We start from the raw sequence: 17,193 nt of genomic DNA, 5'->3' as shown, positions 1-17,193 counted from the left end.
GCTGACTGGCCACCCAAACATCACAGGCAAGAGTCTCCTTTGTTACCTCCTCCTCTTCAGGAAGGAAAGTAACAAGGTGACTCTCAGTCCTGGGTGCCCCAAAAATCACCACAGAGAGAGTAAGACCTATTTCATTAGCATACAGCTCAAAAACAAATATATTAATCTGAAGTCATAGAAGCCAATGCCTAAACACATTTATACATAAAAAAGGATAACACCAAAATCTAATAGTAAAGGAATCAAGACTTTTTCTGAGAATATGCTACTTATATATTTTTTTTCTTCCCTTAGCTGTCCATTTGTTTCTTCAAGGTTTTCTATTAGCTTCTTAGTCTTTTCTTCTTTCTTTCTGTTATCCTAAACAAAGATGCATGCAATCAATTATTTATTTGGAGTGAAATTCAATCCTTGCAGTGACAGACAGCACAAAGAAGTGCATATGCTTTCATTTGGTCCTCTGCATAGGGTGAATTTCACCGTTTGTATTTTAAAATGCAAAAATTGTGTTGTTTCAAAATTAATTAATATCATGAAAATGGTCATGTGTCATATTTCGATATACCATATGTTTTATCACATTTTATTTTAAGTAAGAAGTGTCTTCCAAAAGAAGGTAAGTTTATTTCTCAACTTGCCTTATGAACTTCTTGTAGTTTCTTGAGCTCTGTGACGGTATCACTTTTCTTTTGTGCTATTTGTTCTTTTTCTAATAAAAGCTTATTGCAATTTATATTTAGTTCCTTATTCTGCAGCCTATTAAAATAATTGGGAGACAAGAGGAATAATTTATTTGTATTCTCAAATTCCCTTTCAAATCAGACCATGACAAAGCTCCTTGAACACAGGCTAACTGAAAAATTGTTGACTCACCACTGTAGAGTTAGTTTTTGGTTATGTAAATCCCTGCACGCGGACTGGATTAACAGGTGGCAGATTTGCCTTAGAGTACAATTATTTTTCAGTGACTGTACAGAATGCAAATCTCTGTGTGCTCAGGCCCTGATTCTTCTAACCGCTTAGCATGCTGATATATCTACCTAATCTATACATTTAAAATGACTTTGAACTACCAACTTATGTACACAGCTAGACTCTGTAACCATATATTTTTATTGCTGTTATCTTTGTCCTCCTCCCACCATTTGTTACATACACTTAATACATCTTGTCTTAAAAAGCGAACATCATTCTGAGATGTATTTGCAATAGGGCTATCAAGCAATCATTTATTTAAATATTTTGGATGTTTTCTACATTTTCAAATATGCTGATTTCAATTACAACAGAATACAGAGTGTACATTACTCACTTTACATTTATTTTTGATTACAAGTATTTGCACTGTAAAAAACAAAATAGTATTTTTCAATTCACCTAATACAAGTACTGTAGTGCAATCTTTTTATCATGAAAGTTGAACTTACAAATGCAGAATTATGTACAAAAAAACTGCATTCAAAAATAAAACAATGTAAAACTTTAGAGCCCACACGTCCACTCAGCCCAACTTCTTGTTCAGCTAATTGCTCAGACAAACGTTTGTTTACATTTGCAGATGATGCTGCCTGATTCTTCTTTAAAATATCACCTGAAAGTGAGAACAGATGGTTGCATGGCACTGTTGTAGCCAGCACTGCAAGATATTACGTGCTAGAGATGCTAAAGATTCATATGTCCCATCACGCTTCAACCACCATTCCACAGAGCATGCATCCATGCTGATAATAGGTTCTGCTCGATAATGATCCAAAGCAGTGCAGACTGATGCATGTTCTTTTTCATAATCTGAGTCAGATGCCATCAGCAGAAGGTTGATTTTCTTTTTTAGTGGTTCGGGTTCTGTAGTTTCCGCATTGGAGCACTGCTCTTCTAAGACTTCTGAAAGCATGCTCCACACCTCGTCCCTCTCATTTTGGGAGGTACTTCAGATTCATAAACCTTGGGTCAAGTTCTGTAGCTATCTTTAGAAATTCCACATTGGAACCTCCTTTGCATTTTGTCAAATCTGCTGTGAAAGTTTTCTTAAAACGAACATGTGCTGAGTCATCATCCCAGACTGTTATAACATGAAATATATGGCAGAATGCAGGTTAAACAGAGTAGGAGACATACAATACTCCCCCAAGTTGTCACAAATTTAATTAACGCATTATTTTTTAACAAGCGTCATCAGCATGGAAGCATGTCCTCTGGAATGGTGGCCAAAGCATGAAGGGGTACATAAATGCTTAGCATATCTGGCGCATAAATACCTTGCAATGCCAGCTACAAACGTGCTATGCGAAATCCCATTCTCACTTTCTGGTGACATTGTAAATAAGAAGTGGGCAGCATTATCTCCTGTAAATGTAAACAAGCTTGTTTGTCTTAGTGATTGGCTGAACAAGAAGTAGGACTGAGTGGACTTGTAGGCTCTAAAGTTTTAACATTGTTTTGTTTTTGAGTGCAGTTTTGCAACAAAAAAATTTACATTTGTTAGTTGCACTTTCATAATAAAGAGTACAGTGCTTGTATGAGGTGAATTGAAATATATTTGTAACAAAAAATATTAAGTGAGCACTGTACACTTGGTATTCCGTGTTGTAAGTGAAATCAATATATTTGAAAATGTAGAAAACATCAAAAAATATATTTTAAAAATGGTTGCTTGATAGGTTAGACATTAGGAAAAATTTCCTAATTGTAAGGGTAGTTAAGCATTGGAACAAATTATGTAGGGATGTTCTGGAATCTCAGTCACTGGTGGGGGGGTTTTAAGAACAGGTTAGACAAACACCTGTCACGGATGGTCTAGAAAATACTTAGTCCTGCCTCAGTGCAGTGGACTGGACTAGATGACCTATCCAGGTCCCTTCCTGTCCTCCATTTCTATGATTCGAAATAAGACTATAAAATCATAGTGACAGGCAACAGATTCTTCTAGATGTTTCTACAGTGCACAGCTTGTGGAGCCCTGATCCTGACTGCAGCCTCAGCCATAATATAAATACTAATAATCTCTCAGATTGTCTAAAGTGGGTCTCCAGCTGTAAATACTAATACTAGTATTAATCTAATTTTAAAATGCACAGATAAATATAGTAACACTGTTGGCGGGGGGAAGAAGAGGGTGGCAGTCCATTCAGCTTTTACATTACTGAAAAATACTCTGAGGAGCAGAAAGGGGAGGGGGAAAATTGAGGTATCAGCAACAGTTGCACCTTGATTTCTCTTTTACAAACTTCAAAATTGACATGTGTTACAGTTTAAGCCGTTTTCTATGGTTCTTCCTGAAGACAACCCCTTTCCATACATAACGCTTCCCCCCCCTTTTGTGCTCTGGTACCAATAAGAGGGAGAGACAGCAGAGACAAGTGTGAAGTGAGAGATACATTGTACCCTTTTGCAATTACTGTGTAACAAAATGTTAAATTTTTCATTAGAAAACAAATCACGAATTTTAAATATACATTAAAAGGAGCAACAACTTTAAAGGTAATGTAATTAAAAATAAAGTCATACATCTCTTTTTCAAGCTCTGCATTCAGTGCTGTAATCTGTTTTAAACAATTTTGCTCATTTTCAACTGCACCAGTTAACTGTACTTCCAAATCATGTACTTCTTTCTGCAGAAAAAAATGTCACAAGTGCTTATGCATTTATAATATATAGCTTCTGAACACTGCTGCAAAGAAACAGACAACCCAAAACTTCATAATAAACCAACCTATGGATATCTGTTATCCAGATTATAGTTACATAGCATTATATAGACTACTATGAGATATTAAATGTTTGTATTAAAACATTTCATAGATACACACTAGGTCAATCCTCTCCCTAGCACATAGCCTGAGTAACCAGGCTGTAAGTGTTTTGTTTGGGTGCATGGGTGGGCACATGCACTCCTCACAAATCCAATGGAAGTTTGGGAGTACAAGGAATTCAGGATAGCGCCTTCAGTGAGGAATACATAATATGTTATTAAGATGTATATGCAAGGGATGTGCTACAAAGAGGAGGGCAGAGCATGCCCACCCATCCCTCAATTCCATCACCAATACAGAATCTCAGAGAAACAGAACTCCATAATAGTGGGAAAGAAGGGCAGGTCATAGAATCCATGTGGACAATACATGTCAAAGAAACGCAGTTACTGTAAGGTAAGTTACCATTCTTTCTTCTCTAAGAGACTGGCCACATGGATTCTACTCTTGGTGACTCGAACATTTGCTTGGTTGAGGCTACTGGGAGTCCTACTTAGATAATGTCAGGAATCTTCCAACTGTGTGGACTAACATGCTCTGAACAAGATCACACTCTGAAAACTGGTACCCCTTTCATAAATGAGCTGTTTGAAAGACTGCTCTGCCAAGGTTTTTCCAAAGTTGGACCTCTGCAGAGCTTACAACCTGGTAAGGATCTGGGCAGGAGACTACATTCCATACCAGGGCTGGCCATTTCAAGTGTTTGATCATGCTGTTTGGCATTGTGCAACATTCCCAGCAACCTTCCAGCATTTCTTTAATGACATCTTCAGGGACATGCTGGACCAATTTGTTGTCATTTCTGTGGATGACATCCTCATTTTCTCCGAAAGTCAGGATCTCCACGATCATCACATATGCATTGTCTTGGAGAGACTCTGCCAGACCTCTACGCAAATCAAGAGCAATGTGAATTTGATAAGGATATAATGGAATTCTTGGGATTGTCTCATCCGAGGGAGTCACCCTGGACCCCCGTACAGTGGCAGCAATATCCAACTGGGCCATACCCAACGATGTATGCAATGATTCCTGGGGTTCGCCAATCTCTTCAGGCAATTTATTAAAGGATTTTCTAACACTGGTTGCACCTATAATGGTGATCCCACAAACAGTGGCTTGGTTTACCTCATCCACAGAAGCTCAGTTGGCTTTTGATCAACTAAAATCGGCATTCACCTCAGCACCAATTCATGCAGATCCTACTAAACTATTTACGATTGAGGCGGATGCCTCAAATTTTGCCACAGGTGCAATACTATCTCAATACATGGGCACCTGCAACCAACTCAACCCCTGTACTTTTTATTCTCAGAAGCTAATCCTGGTGGGGAAAAAATTATGATATTTAGGATAAGGGGCTATTGGTTATTAAGGCAGCTTTCAAAGAATGATGACACCTCTAGAAGCAGCCCAGTTCCTGCTCAAAGTCCTGACAGACCACCAGAACTTGGAATACCTATGGATTGCTAGACATTTTAACCATTGCCAGATCCACTGGTCTCTCTTCTTTTCTCACTTTGCCTCTGTTGTAAGTTATCACTTGGTGACAAAAAAAGGGAAGATAGATGCCCTCTCCCACGAAGACAATATCTCGAAGCAGGCAATGAGTTCTCTGCCACCATGCTCAAGGTGTCCAGCTTTGTCAACAAGATGACTGACAGCAGTCTGACTTTCTCCATCAGTCCCTGCCCTCCAAAGACACATTCACAACCAAGATCCGACAGACCCTTGTGGAAGTAGAGAAAGAACTGACAGGGATTTGAAGGGGATTTCAATGCAAACAGTCCCCTCTGTGAGCAATTGTCAGGCTAAGCTGTAACCCTAATAACGCGAGATTTGTAGAAGCAAGGATTGTGTAAGGCGAGTGGGAAAGAACTGTGTGAGAAGTTGTTGCAACCTTGAGTTAGATAAGTATGGAATGTAGACTATAGTTTAAATTGGTGAGAAAAATAAGATATCAGGATGACCTATGTATAAACAAAATGCAGCTGTTGCACATTATTGTTTGTAACAAAGGGTATAAATGCTTGCTGTAATGGTTTGTCTGAGAGAGACCTGTTTCTCTCTCTTCCTCCACGCAATTGCTAGAGATAATAAAGTATCTGACTTGCTGCACCAAACCAAAAGAGTGAGAACTCTGTTTTTCTCCAACACCCTGAACAATGTGGGTACCCAACCTGAGTCAGAGTTCTGACTACAAAATTGCCTCCTCTACCACAAGAGTTGTATTTCTGTTCTGGAGGGATAAGTTAGGCTTCAGGTATTGAAACTATGCCACAATTTGCTGCCTGCAGGGCATTTTAGCCAATTCAAGACCAGGGATCCAGTTTCAAGGAGCTTCTGCTAGCCAAGACAAGCTTTCATCAAGAATTATATAAGGTCCTGCAACCTCTGTACCCATACCAAAACCCCATGATCAAGACCCTTAGGTCTCCTCCCGCCTTTGCCCACACCTCTGCAGGCTTGGTCTATTATATCAATGGACCACACTGTAAACTGCCACACTCCCAAGGGACACCCAATAATCCCGGTTGTCACTGACCTCCTAATAAGAAGAGAGCTCCTCAACCCATTCGATACTGTTCCTACTGCATGGGAGATGTCTTGGCTCTTCATGGAAAACATCTTCTGCTACCACAGGTTACCAATGGGCATTATATCAGACCAGAGTCCCCAGTTCAGCTCCTGATTTTGTCAGGAATTTCTCAGACTCCTTGGCATCAAGTTTCTCACCTTGTCTACATATCACCCAGACTAATGGGCAAATGAAAAGGGTCAATCAAATCTTGGAGCAGCATCTTCACTGCTTCCTGAGTTACCACCAATGCTACTGGCTTCCCCTGCTGTGCTACGCAAAATAGTCCATACTTTGCAAATTAGGGCTTTCACCCCTGCTTCCATCCACACTTACTTGTGAGTTTCCCAGTATGGCAGCTGCTGCAGATTCGGCCTCCCACCTAACTTGCAGCTCAAAGAACATCTGCAGTCCCCTAAAAAAACCCAGATCAAGATGATCAAGCTGCTGCTAATCTGGATGTAGGGGGGAGAAGAATGGGCTCTCTGCCCAGAACCTTAAATTGAGCTGATCTACCAAACTTGACTACTAATATCTGAGTCTTTCAAGATTATAGAACAGATGAACCCAGTGACCTTCAGGTTACAGCTGCCCAAGTCCTTGAAGATCCACTCATCCTTGACATTTCACTTTTAGAGCCTTACATCAGGAACCCATACTCAAACCGCTCTAATCTGCCATCCATAATAGTGTGCAGACAAGAGGAGTATTTTGTCCATCGAATCCTCAACTCTCAGCAAGTTAGGGAAAGGCTCCAGTACCTGGTGGACTGGAAGGGCTACAGGCTGGACAAGCAGTCTTGGTAACTGGCAGAGAACATCCAAACCCCAGACTTATTATGAGAGTTTCATTGAAAGTACCCAGAAAAAAAACATGCCCCAAGTAGGTGCCCTTGAGGCAGGGGCACTGTCAGGAATCAGGGTCTGCAGCAGAGCCAGTCTTTGGTCAACCTAACAAGCACAGCTGGCCTGTACTAGGCCGCCTGAATGGGACAACAGAGGCTGTCTGAGCTGTAGTGGAGTGAGTTCTAATGAGACTAGGTGCATTTAACCTGGTTGAATCATAACATATCCCTATACAGCTAAAGACCCATGTTAGACAATCTGAGAGAATAGAAGTTGCCCCTTTACCCTATCAGCAAAGGCCACAAATAATCTATGTTTCTCTGAACAATTCTGTAAAAAGACAGTGCTATTACTGTATCAAGTGTGCAAAGTTTAACTTCATCTGTGTTGAGTGAGACTTGTGCAAGAAAAATGAAAGTCAGATAAATTGGTTCCTTGGAATTCTGAATCAACTCTAGGCAGGACCTTGGGACAAGACCTGAGAGTACCCATGTCCTTATGAAATACTGTAGAAGGGGATGTGCCGAGGGCCTGAGTCTCCCCTACCTTTTGATGTGATGTAATGGCTACTAAAAAGGCAATATTCACTGATACATGGTATAGGGAATAGGTTACAAAGGGAAGAAGGGGAGGCCCCCCTCAACCCGATTAATAATATATTGAAGTCCTGTCATGGAGTCTGCTACTCACTGCTGGGCACCTCCTTGTGGCTTATCTGGGGATTAGCTCTCAACCAGTCTGACACCACCTCCTTCAATTGCTTGCCCCATGGTGTCTCTCCTCTCTCTCTTTCTCTCTGGGCTCAGTTGCTCCTTCTTCATGACTTGGCCCTCTAGTTATAGTTTTCCTCTTTCAGGGTATCAAAGTCCCTCTGGACTAACTGTCTGAATCAGTCTTCAGCACATTCTGGGCAGTGGGCTACCTCCCCAGTAGCTGGTAGGGGAACATGGGTCAGCCCACTACTCCAGGTTCCAGTCCAGGGGCCTGATGTCTAGCAATCATAGTCTATGTAATCTGTCCTGGAACTGAATAGGACCATCCCCTCAAATTGCAGATCTTCAATGGTTGCTTGGACCTCTTTGGGGATGCCCAATGCCTGCACCCATACTCTCAGCATTGTGATAGCCATGGCTGTGGACTGGGTGGCCATTTCCAACTCACGCATGGTTGCTTGTAATGCCACTTTGCCTATCATCTGCCCTTCTCTCACTTCATCCTTCAGTTCAACACTGTAGTCCTGCAGTAACTTGGGAAGGAATGGGGGGGGGGTCACACTTTCCCACACCAAGAAGCTGTATTTCATGAATAACACCTGTTAATTTGCCATTGAGGAACTGCAAGAAGACCAAAAAGTATGCCTTTCAACTGAAAAGTTTCTTTGGATTCCTGCCCTTTGGCAGGCCTTATTTTCTCTTGTAAACACCAATAAGAGTGACCTTGGGATCGTGTGTGCACAGAACTGATCGAGCCCCTTCAGTGGTACTTAATACCATTTTTCAACCTACTATGAAGTCAGAGGGAGTGAGGCTCAGGTATTCCAAGGCGCTTGCAGAGTACAAACTGTCATTAATAGGTAAGGCAATTATTGTGGACAGTATGTAACAAACGTCAAATAGTTTATGGATATTCTTTTGGATTATGTCTGTTTTGACAGCCCAGGTATCTGCAACTTCAGACAAGAGTTCCTGGAATACCCAAAAGTCATCCGCTGTTGGCACCAGGGCCAGATCAGTAGCCTCAACAGGTGAGGAAGAGAATTCCCTGGGCATTGAGGGAAACTGGAGCATCTCCCTGTTGGCTCTCCCTCCTGCTCTTCCAATTCCAGTGAGGAAGTGACAACAGATACCAAGATCTCCTTCTCCCCCTCGTAGAGGCTTTTACCACAGAGAGTAACTCCAGGGCTGATGGGACGGCAGGCCCCCTGGGCAATACAGCCATGGTGGCATCTCATATTGATACTGTCTAGGTCAGGGGTCGGCAACCTTTCAGAAGCGGTGTGCCGAGTCTTCATTTATTCACTCTAATTTATGGTTTCGAGTGCCGGTAATACATTTTAATGTTTTTAGAAGGTCTCTCTCTATAAGTCTATACATTATATAACTAAACTAGTGTTGTATTGTAAAATAAACAAGGTTTTCAAAATGTTTAAGAAGCTTCATTTAAAATGAAATTAAAATGTTGATCTTACGCTGCCGGCCCGCTCAGCCCACTGCTGGTCTGGGGTTCTGTTCACCTAGGCCGGCAGTGGGCTGAGCGAGGCCTGTGGCCGGGACCCCGGCTGGCAAGGGTCCATCAGCCAGAACCCAAGACCAGCAGCAGGCTGTGCGGGGCCGGGACCCAGAGGGCTGGGGGCAGAGGGCTGGGTATGTGGGGGAGTGTAGGTGTCAGGGCAGAGGTGGGCCTCGGTATGGGTGGGGGTGCCAGTGTCAGGGCTAGGGTTGGGGGGAGGGATGAAGGAGTCAAGCAGAGGGCTGGGTGTGTATGAGGGAGGTACAGGGCTCAGGGCAGAGGCCTGAGGGGTGTGCAGGGCTCAGGGCAGAGGGCATGGTGTATGTGTGGGGGTCAGGGGAGAGGGCTGGGTGACTGCCCCCCTAAGAACTCCCAACTCCGCTGCTCCTTGTCCCCTGACTACCCCGTCCTGGGACCCCTGCCCCCAACGGCCCCCCAGGATTGCACCCCCTATCTAAGCCTCCCTGTTCCTTGTCCTCGGACTGGACCCTATCCCCTACCTGTCCCCTGACTGCCCCGACTCTTATCCACACCCCAGTCCCCAGCCAGACCCCCGGCACTCCCATGCCTATCCAACCACTCCCCGCCCCTGACAGGACCCCCAGAACTCCCGACCCATCCAACCCCCCGGACTCCCTGCCTGCGCCAACCCCTCTCCACACTCCTGCCTCCTGACAGGACCCCCAGAACTCCCAACTCATACAACTCCCCCAGCTCCTTGTCCCCTGACCACCCCTCCAGAGACCCCACCCTAACTGCCCCCAGGAACCTCCTTGCTCCTGGTCCCCTGACTGCCCTGACCCCTATCCACCCCTGCCCCTCACAAACCCCAGGACTCCCATGCCCCATCCAACCCCTGCTCCCTGTCCCTTGACTGCCCCCACCCCGTATCCAACCCCCCCCAGCCCTGGGCCCTTTACCTTGAGGCTCCATGAAGAGCCAGACACGCTGCCCCGCCGGAGAGCACAGCCCCGGACCTCAGAGTGCTGTGCGTGGCGGCGGCAGCAGAGCTCCAGTTGAGCAGGGAGCGTGTCTGCCTCCCCGCGGAGCCAAACGCTGCCCCGTGGGAGCGCGCAGCCCCGACCCCCCAGAGCGCTGCATGCGGCGGCAGGGCTCCAGGGGAGGGGCTGGCAGTTTGCTGTGCTCAGCCGGCACTCCAGCCCCGGAGCGCGGACCCCGCGGCTTGCCGTGCCAGGAGAGTGAAGCCATTTGCCCACCCCGGGCGCACGGCTATGCTTCTGCTCCCTGCTCCCGCGGAGGGAGCAGAGGGCAGAGGAGAGCGGGCGAGGCTGGGCAGGATTTTTAATGGCATGCTGGAGTCCGGACAGGCTCCAGTGTGCCATTAAAAATTGGCTCGCGTGCCGTCTTTGGCACGCGTGCCATAGGTTGCCGACCTCTGGTCTAGGTTGTGGGTGATCCATTCACTACCATCTTGCAGAGGGCCAGGTACCCTAGGAGATACCCAAAGGACAATCAGTATCATTCCAGTTTCTCTGAGGAAGACTTGCTGTTGCAGCCAGGAGAGAAAAAGGAGAAAATCTTCTTCAGGAATGGTGGTGCCATTAGGTGCAGGTCCAGCAAGGATGGTGCTGGTATAAGTATCAGGGTCAGTACTAGTACCAATATTGGTGCTTGAGTCAATGTGGGAAACACAGTGAAAGTGAAACCATCAAACCTTGGTGCCTGAAGTGATTTCTTAGTCAGTATCATGGTCAGGGCTTAAAGGTATCTCAGTGCCAAAGCTGATATGGGGCCAAAGTCTCTATGGCTTTCTTTGATATTGGTGCCCTGTCACTGTCTCTGGAACTGGAATGCCTCAGTAATAGGTCTTTGGACTTAGAGTCCTCCTTCCAGGGAACCCATGATTTTCACTGCTGCAAATGCAGCTTCAATAACTGTGCTGGATTCAAAGTGTTCTGGGCTTCTCTCTTCCAGTGTCAGTGCCGAGGAGGTCAGCACTGATGTTCTCCTATTTGAGAGCTTGTTTATGTCGATTCCAACCAGGTGTGCGCGCACAAATGCACTGTAGCCAGAAGATTTTTCCCTTAGCAGCTGCTGTAGGGTCAGCCTGGGCGCCCCCTGGAGTTGCGTCTTCATGGCACCCAATGTAGAGCTCCGCCAACCCGCCATTCCCTTAGTTCCTTCTCACTGCCAGTGACGGTAGCTGGAACTTCCCTGGCTCTTGCTCCAGCAAGTGGCTTAGTAGCTCCACTCTCGTTGTATTATTCTTGTTTAGATCAGTTAGTTTAGTTTGTTACCTAGTTAATTAGTCATAAGTTCCATTACAGGGGTTTTCTCCTCCTGCTTTCCACTTTCCTTGCCACCTGGGGCATGCTGCGATCCCTGGGTTTCAAGATCTGCAAGGACTGAGAGAAATGCATGCCAAAGAGTGACCCCCACACATCTTGTCTATGATGTCTGGGTGAAGGTCACCAAAAAGACTGCTGTAAAATCTGTCAGGAATTCCAACCAAGAACCCTGAGAGCGAGTAGCAGTTTAAAATCCTCCCCATGGAGGCAGCTCTTCAACCATAGTCGGACCCCACTCCTGGGGACCCTACCACCAGCACATTGTCTTCAGTGCAGAGCGCACTGGCGCCCTCTTCAAGGGACCAGGCACCAAAGAAAGACGTGCCCAAGGAGCCTCGGCCCTGTCATGGAGTGTCTTGAGGACACTCCACCCTTAGGCACGGGTACCAGTCACCAGCGCAGAAAAAGGAGAGGGTTGAAAGGGGTCGATCCCCAATACCTAGACCCAGTGACCAGCCATCAGTGGCACCACAATCGGGCCCCAGCTTTGAGACGTAAGAGGTGGCCATGTCAACTCCTGCTGAGGCAAGGCAGTCGAGTCCAGGCCAATCAAGTTTGCCAAACCCCTTGGAGAGCCTGCCACTTCCGTCCAGTCCTGAAGTGTTTGGGGCAGTGCAGGACCTGCTCAGACTCACTGCACTGTTCTCACCGCTCACACAGAAGACGTTGGCATCACAGGCTCCATCCCATCCTGTGCAGTCTAAGGAAACGCTGGCTATAACATGCTGTTCCCCATTGTCAATCACAGATGCCAGTGCCTCCATCCAGGGAGCAAAGTTCCCGGACTCCTGACGCTCTACATCAAGAGGTGCAGCGCCACCTTGGTCCTCATATTCCGAGGCTTCCAGGTCGAACTCGTACCACTCCGACTATAGTGGAAGCAGAAGGTCATCCCTCCAGGCACCACCATAGGAGGTCCCGACCAAGGAAGTGGGCCCCTTAATGGCAGAACCCAGCTCAGTTGCCCTTCTGGACTCCATGGGCTTTCCACCAAGCCCAGGTTGGAGTCAAGGCTCTCGCTTGGGTGCCACTTCAGTCGTGTCTGCTACCTTTGTCCCACCACGGTTGAGCAGCTACTTCCGGTGTCGATGCTGGCATCTGAGTCAACATTGCCAACGTCAGCACCAACAGCAGTGGCCCCTTCGGCAGTGCGCTCAGCTCCAGGGGCTCAGGTCACGACGCCAACAGCACCCTCGGCACTGACTGTGGCACCGGCCCCTGCTAAGGCACCGACACTGCCAACAACACTGCCTGCACCAATGTTGATGACCACCATGGCGCAAACACACTACCTAATTGTGCCTCCAGCACCGACCTGGGGGGAGATGTCAACGCCGGTGTGCTTCTCGACACGAAGACTGGACCAGCCCATCACTGTCCCCACTGGCTCACGTGATTCCTCCGGCAGGGATGGAAGGGAACAGCCACCTCCCTTAGTGGCCGCCTCCTCATCTTCCCCAGATGGGCACTTGTGGGCTCTACCATTGCCTCAGCCCTGGAAGACTCCAGGATGTTGCAGCAGTTGCTCCGCCGGGTTACACAGGGTCTGAGCATTAAGGCAGAAGACGTTACAGATGATGCAGACTCTATGGTAGACATCCTGCCCCCTCTGGGCCATTCCCATATCATCTTACCGCTAATTAAGACCCTGGACACGAACAACACATCTTGAAGAACAACAGTTACGAGAACGTGAGTAACCGTTCTTTTGCAGTACTGGAGTACCCATCAGTGCCAGGGCTCCTGATGCCAGTGTCAACTTTCTTCCAACTCTTTTCCTTGCTGGAATCAGAAGTGTGCCGGATTGCCAGGGTAATTGCAGAGGAAAGCCTCTTTGGTTCCTGACAGGACATTTCTTCTCTTGGATTTTTAAATGTAATATATGTAATGTAAAAACTCATAAGAACATTAAATTGGTGATACTGGGTCAGACCAATGGTCTATCTAGCCCAGTATCCTGTGTTCTGACACTGGCCAGTGCCAGATGCTTTCAGAATGAATTAACAAAGCAGGATAATTATGGAGTAATCCATTCCCTGTCATCCAGTCCCAGCTTCTAGCAGTCAGAGAGAGGTTTAGCAACAGCTGGAACATGGCACTGCATCTCTGACCATCTTGGCTGATAGCCATTGATGGGCCTATCCTCCATGAACTTATCTAATTCTTTTTTTAACCTGATTATACTTTTAACCTTCACAAAATCCCCTAGCAACGAGTTCCACAGGTTGACTGTGCATTATGTGAAGAAGTATGTCCTTATATTTATTTTAAACCTGCTGTCTATTAATTTCATTGCATGCACAATAATTTCTGTAAGTCACTAATCAGGATATTCAAGCGCATTATATCAATAAGATATTTCTGAGAAAAAAGTCACCCTTTCTACAGACCTCTCTGATTTGAAGAATATCCTTCATCTCTTTTTCTCTGTTTTGTAATTTCTCAATAGTGATCTCAAGATGTTTCTTTTCAGATAAAAGTCCTTGAACTTGTTCCTGTTTAAGAACACTGAGCTCAAAATTTACAAAATTAGGGCTTGGACATATAAAGAATAAGCTTAAGTGGCTAAATTCAACCCGAGTATATGTGAGCATATTTTTAATATAATTTCTAATTAAACAATCAAATGTAGGACCATAAGTAACATTGTGTAATAAATACATATACATTGCAACCAAGTTAGACTACATTAATGATTTGAGGAATCTATGTACAATTTATTAATTCTAGTTGATATTATAAAGTTGTTCTTATCAAACTGTTGGATCATGGAATGTGGATGTGGAATCCACCATTTTCTGCCAGACCAGGAGCAACAGTCAATCATTAAACCTTAATCATTGCCTATTAAGGTGGAAACACCTTGAGCCAATAGGTTGGGAGAAGCTAGTCCCTCCATCTCCACTCCAGAGAGGGGGAATGGAAAATCCCCAGTAGCAAAGGAACCAGGTATTATTGGTTGGCCATATAACATGAGTGACAGGCTCACTGAGACAAACAGGAAACCTTGACAGCCGTGAGGAAGAAATGGACATGCCTTCACTGGGGAGGGAGTGGGAGGAGGAGCTGGGAGGGTCCAGTTTAACTGTGGGACCAGCCAAGATCAAAGAAAGTTAGCTGACCTAGAAAGGCTGTGTAGTGACAGAAGGATCCCAGACACTGCAGAGGACTCTGCCCATGCCCAAAAAAACTCTTCAAAGTGGTAACAAAATGGAGGCAAGGAAAATGCAAATACGAGTGTTTATTATTTTGTCTAAATCTGCCTCTCTCTCTCTCATGCCATTAAGTAAAGAGTAAGTGTTTTAGAATCCTGTGCAAAATCTGTCTGATGGCTTTCACTATCACATGCCCCTGAAGGGTTAAACACAGAAGGCTAACACATTCAATAGGATTCTAGGGAACAAGCAAGAGCTGCTGGGGAGGCTTGCAGGAGATGGCATTAGTTTCAGGAGATATACATTTGGACCATAGCATCCCCACTGCCAAGAGTTGTCAGACACAAAATCCGCACTTGGAGTATATGCCTAAATGCCCAAAGCCAGGGACAATGCTAACCACCACCCAGCCCCAGCAAGCTAAGGGCATGTGGGATTCAGTATTTGCATCCCCTCACTGCAATCTGTTGAGTGCCTAGCAGGGGGAGCTTAACCAGATCTGTAACAAGGAGTCAGTGCTGGCGGAATCTAGGATTCACGGGGCCTGTAGCTGGCCCTAGGGTGACCAGATAGCAAGTGTGAAAAATCAGGACACTTTGCGAGGGCTTGGGGCTGTGTGTATAACAGCATATATAAGACAAAACCCCTAATATCAGGACGGTCCCAATAATATTGGGAAGTCTGGTCACCCTAGTTGGCCCCTCAGTCTGTTCTAATGGGAAGAACCCTCCCCACCTGATTGAATGATGTGGGATACAATTCCAACGAAGGAATTGTGGCAACTGGGGCCCTGAATCCTTTTTATAGCTTCAGACCGCTGAAGATTTTGTCTATAAAGGGGCACTTGTACTGCCCCAACAGGCACTGTTATCTACCATCTGCCACCCTCTGTGAGCTGGGCATGCACATCACTATAAATGAGAATCTTATGTACAGGCGATTCTCAAAGAAAAGCGTCTTCCCTTGGGGAGAAAAAATCTACAAAAATTAGCTATAAAACTTTTGAAATAGCTAATTCAAGAGATAACAAATAAAATGAAATTTTAAGTACAATTAACAAGAAAATCCACATGGTCTAACCTTAAACTCTGAGTGGTCAGAGTCCCTCATTTCTCTCTCTTTTATTAATATCATTTTTTCTGATTGTTCACACACTAGCTGCTGCTCCAAATCTTTTTGAAGTTTTACTGACCTCTCCTAAATAGTAAAGGAAAATGTTTTAAAATGCATCTTTTAAAATGTACCAGTAAGCTAGGAAAATTTATTAAGTATATGGGTTATTTTCAGTCATATTTTTACACAACAAAGAATACATACTACTCCATCTCCCCCATCCCACCACCACTCAATGTCAATGCTGGAAGTGCCTCCCAGCCCATGCCTGGGTAAACCCCACAGATGATGGAACGGAAAGAGGACCAAGACATCCACTATGAACCATACTATGTGAATCTAATAAAAATGAAGAGTACTCAGATAATACAGTGATAGGCACTAGTAAAAGACTCTACTGGATTTAAGGAATTCATACTGGCAGTGTCACAGGTGACTGGCCAGCTCCACCAATGCCCTAATTAATTAGCTCCTTCCCAGCCTGACACACGGGCCTTGCAAAAGAGCCGAGGGCTGGCAGGCAAGGCAGGAGGCCAGGTACTCCAGGGGAACCAGCCTTGGGGACAGTGTTATGTACCAGAGAGACTCAAAAGTAGCCCAGAAAGCAGCAGAAAAGAGGGTTCAGAAAATAAGCTGAAGAGAAGCCCACAAAGGGCAGAAAAAAACATTTCGTTTGTATGGACTTTTTAATAGGACTTTTGCTACCCCAGAAGGTGTTGTTTGTGACTTGACCAGAAGGCCAAGCCACATCTCCAGCACCAACTTGTGTATGTGAACTTTATTAAAGAGGCTCTGAAGAAGAAGGAAACAGAGGCAGAGTACTACAGAGCTACCCCAGGTAGGCAAGGGGTGCTGCAGAGCAGGCACACTCTGTTAGAGGGTAAGCACCAGTTCCTGAAGGTACTTCCCTAAAGGCAAATTTCTAGTATGTGTCATTCCCTTCCATAATGATTCACTGGGGAAAAGGTTGGTAGAACTGCAATTCCTTGTTATGCCTGACATACAGGAAAAAAATAGTGCCTCGTAGGGAGAAAATGTAATTCAATTGAAGTATTTCCAATGGGAAATTCAAAAGTGTCTGTAAGTACCCACAAAAAGCTCACACACTTCCTGCAACCCCATACCATGTCTGTAAAAACGTGAAAAGTATATAGGATACCCTAGTGTGAGTACTTTGATGAAAGACTGTCTATGCTTCAAGCTGGGAGGTATAAA

General features: G+C 45.3%; 1 protein-coding gene across 3 annotated transcripts in view; it reads right to left on the bottom strand.

Moving 5' to 3' along the window:
- Positions 1 to 17,193, bottom strand: part of SYCP1 (synaptonemal complex protein 1) — a 66,600-nt gene that overhangs the window by 23,556 nt on the left and 25,851 nt on the right. For all 3 annotated transcript variants that reach the window (XM_039535801.1, XM_039535802.1, XM_039535800.1), the window contains exons 15-19: positions 15,946 to 16,062; positions 14,101 to 14,205; positions 3,505 to 3,608; positions 639 to 756; positions 290 to 360 (exon numbers count right to left, since the gene is read on the bottom strand). In XM_039535801.1, coding sequence (XP_039391735.1) covers positions 290 to 360; positions 639 to 756; positions 3,505 to 3,608; positions 14,101 to 14,205; positions 15,946 to 16,062 — 515 coding nt within the window. The remainder of the gene's footprint in view (positions 1 to 289; positions 361 to 638; positions 757 to 3,504; positions 3,609 to 14,100; positions 14,206 to 15,945; positions 16,063 to 17,193) is intronic.

This window comes from Mauremys reevesii, linkage group 4 (genome assembly GCF_016161935.1).
Source record: "Mauremys reevesii isolate NIE-2019 linkage group 4, ASM1616193v1, whole genome shotgun sequence".
Taxonomy (NCBI): Eukaryota; Metazoa; Chordata; order Testudines; family Geoemydidae; genus Mauremys; species Mauremys reevesii.
This window is presented reverse-complemented; position numbering and strand designations above follow the sequence as displayed.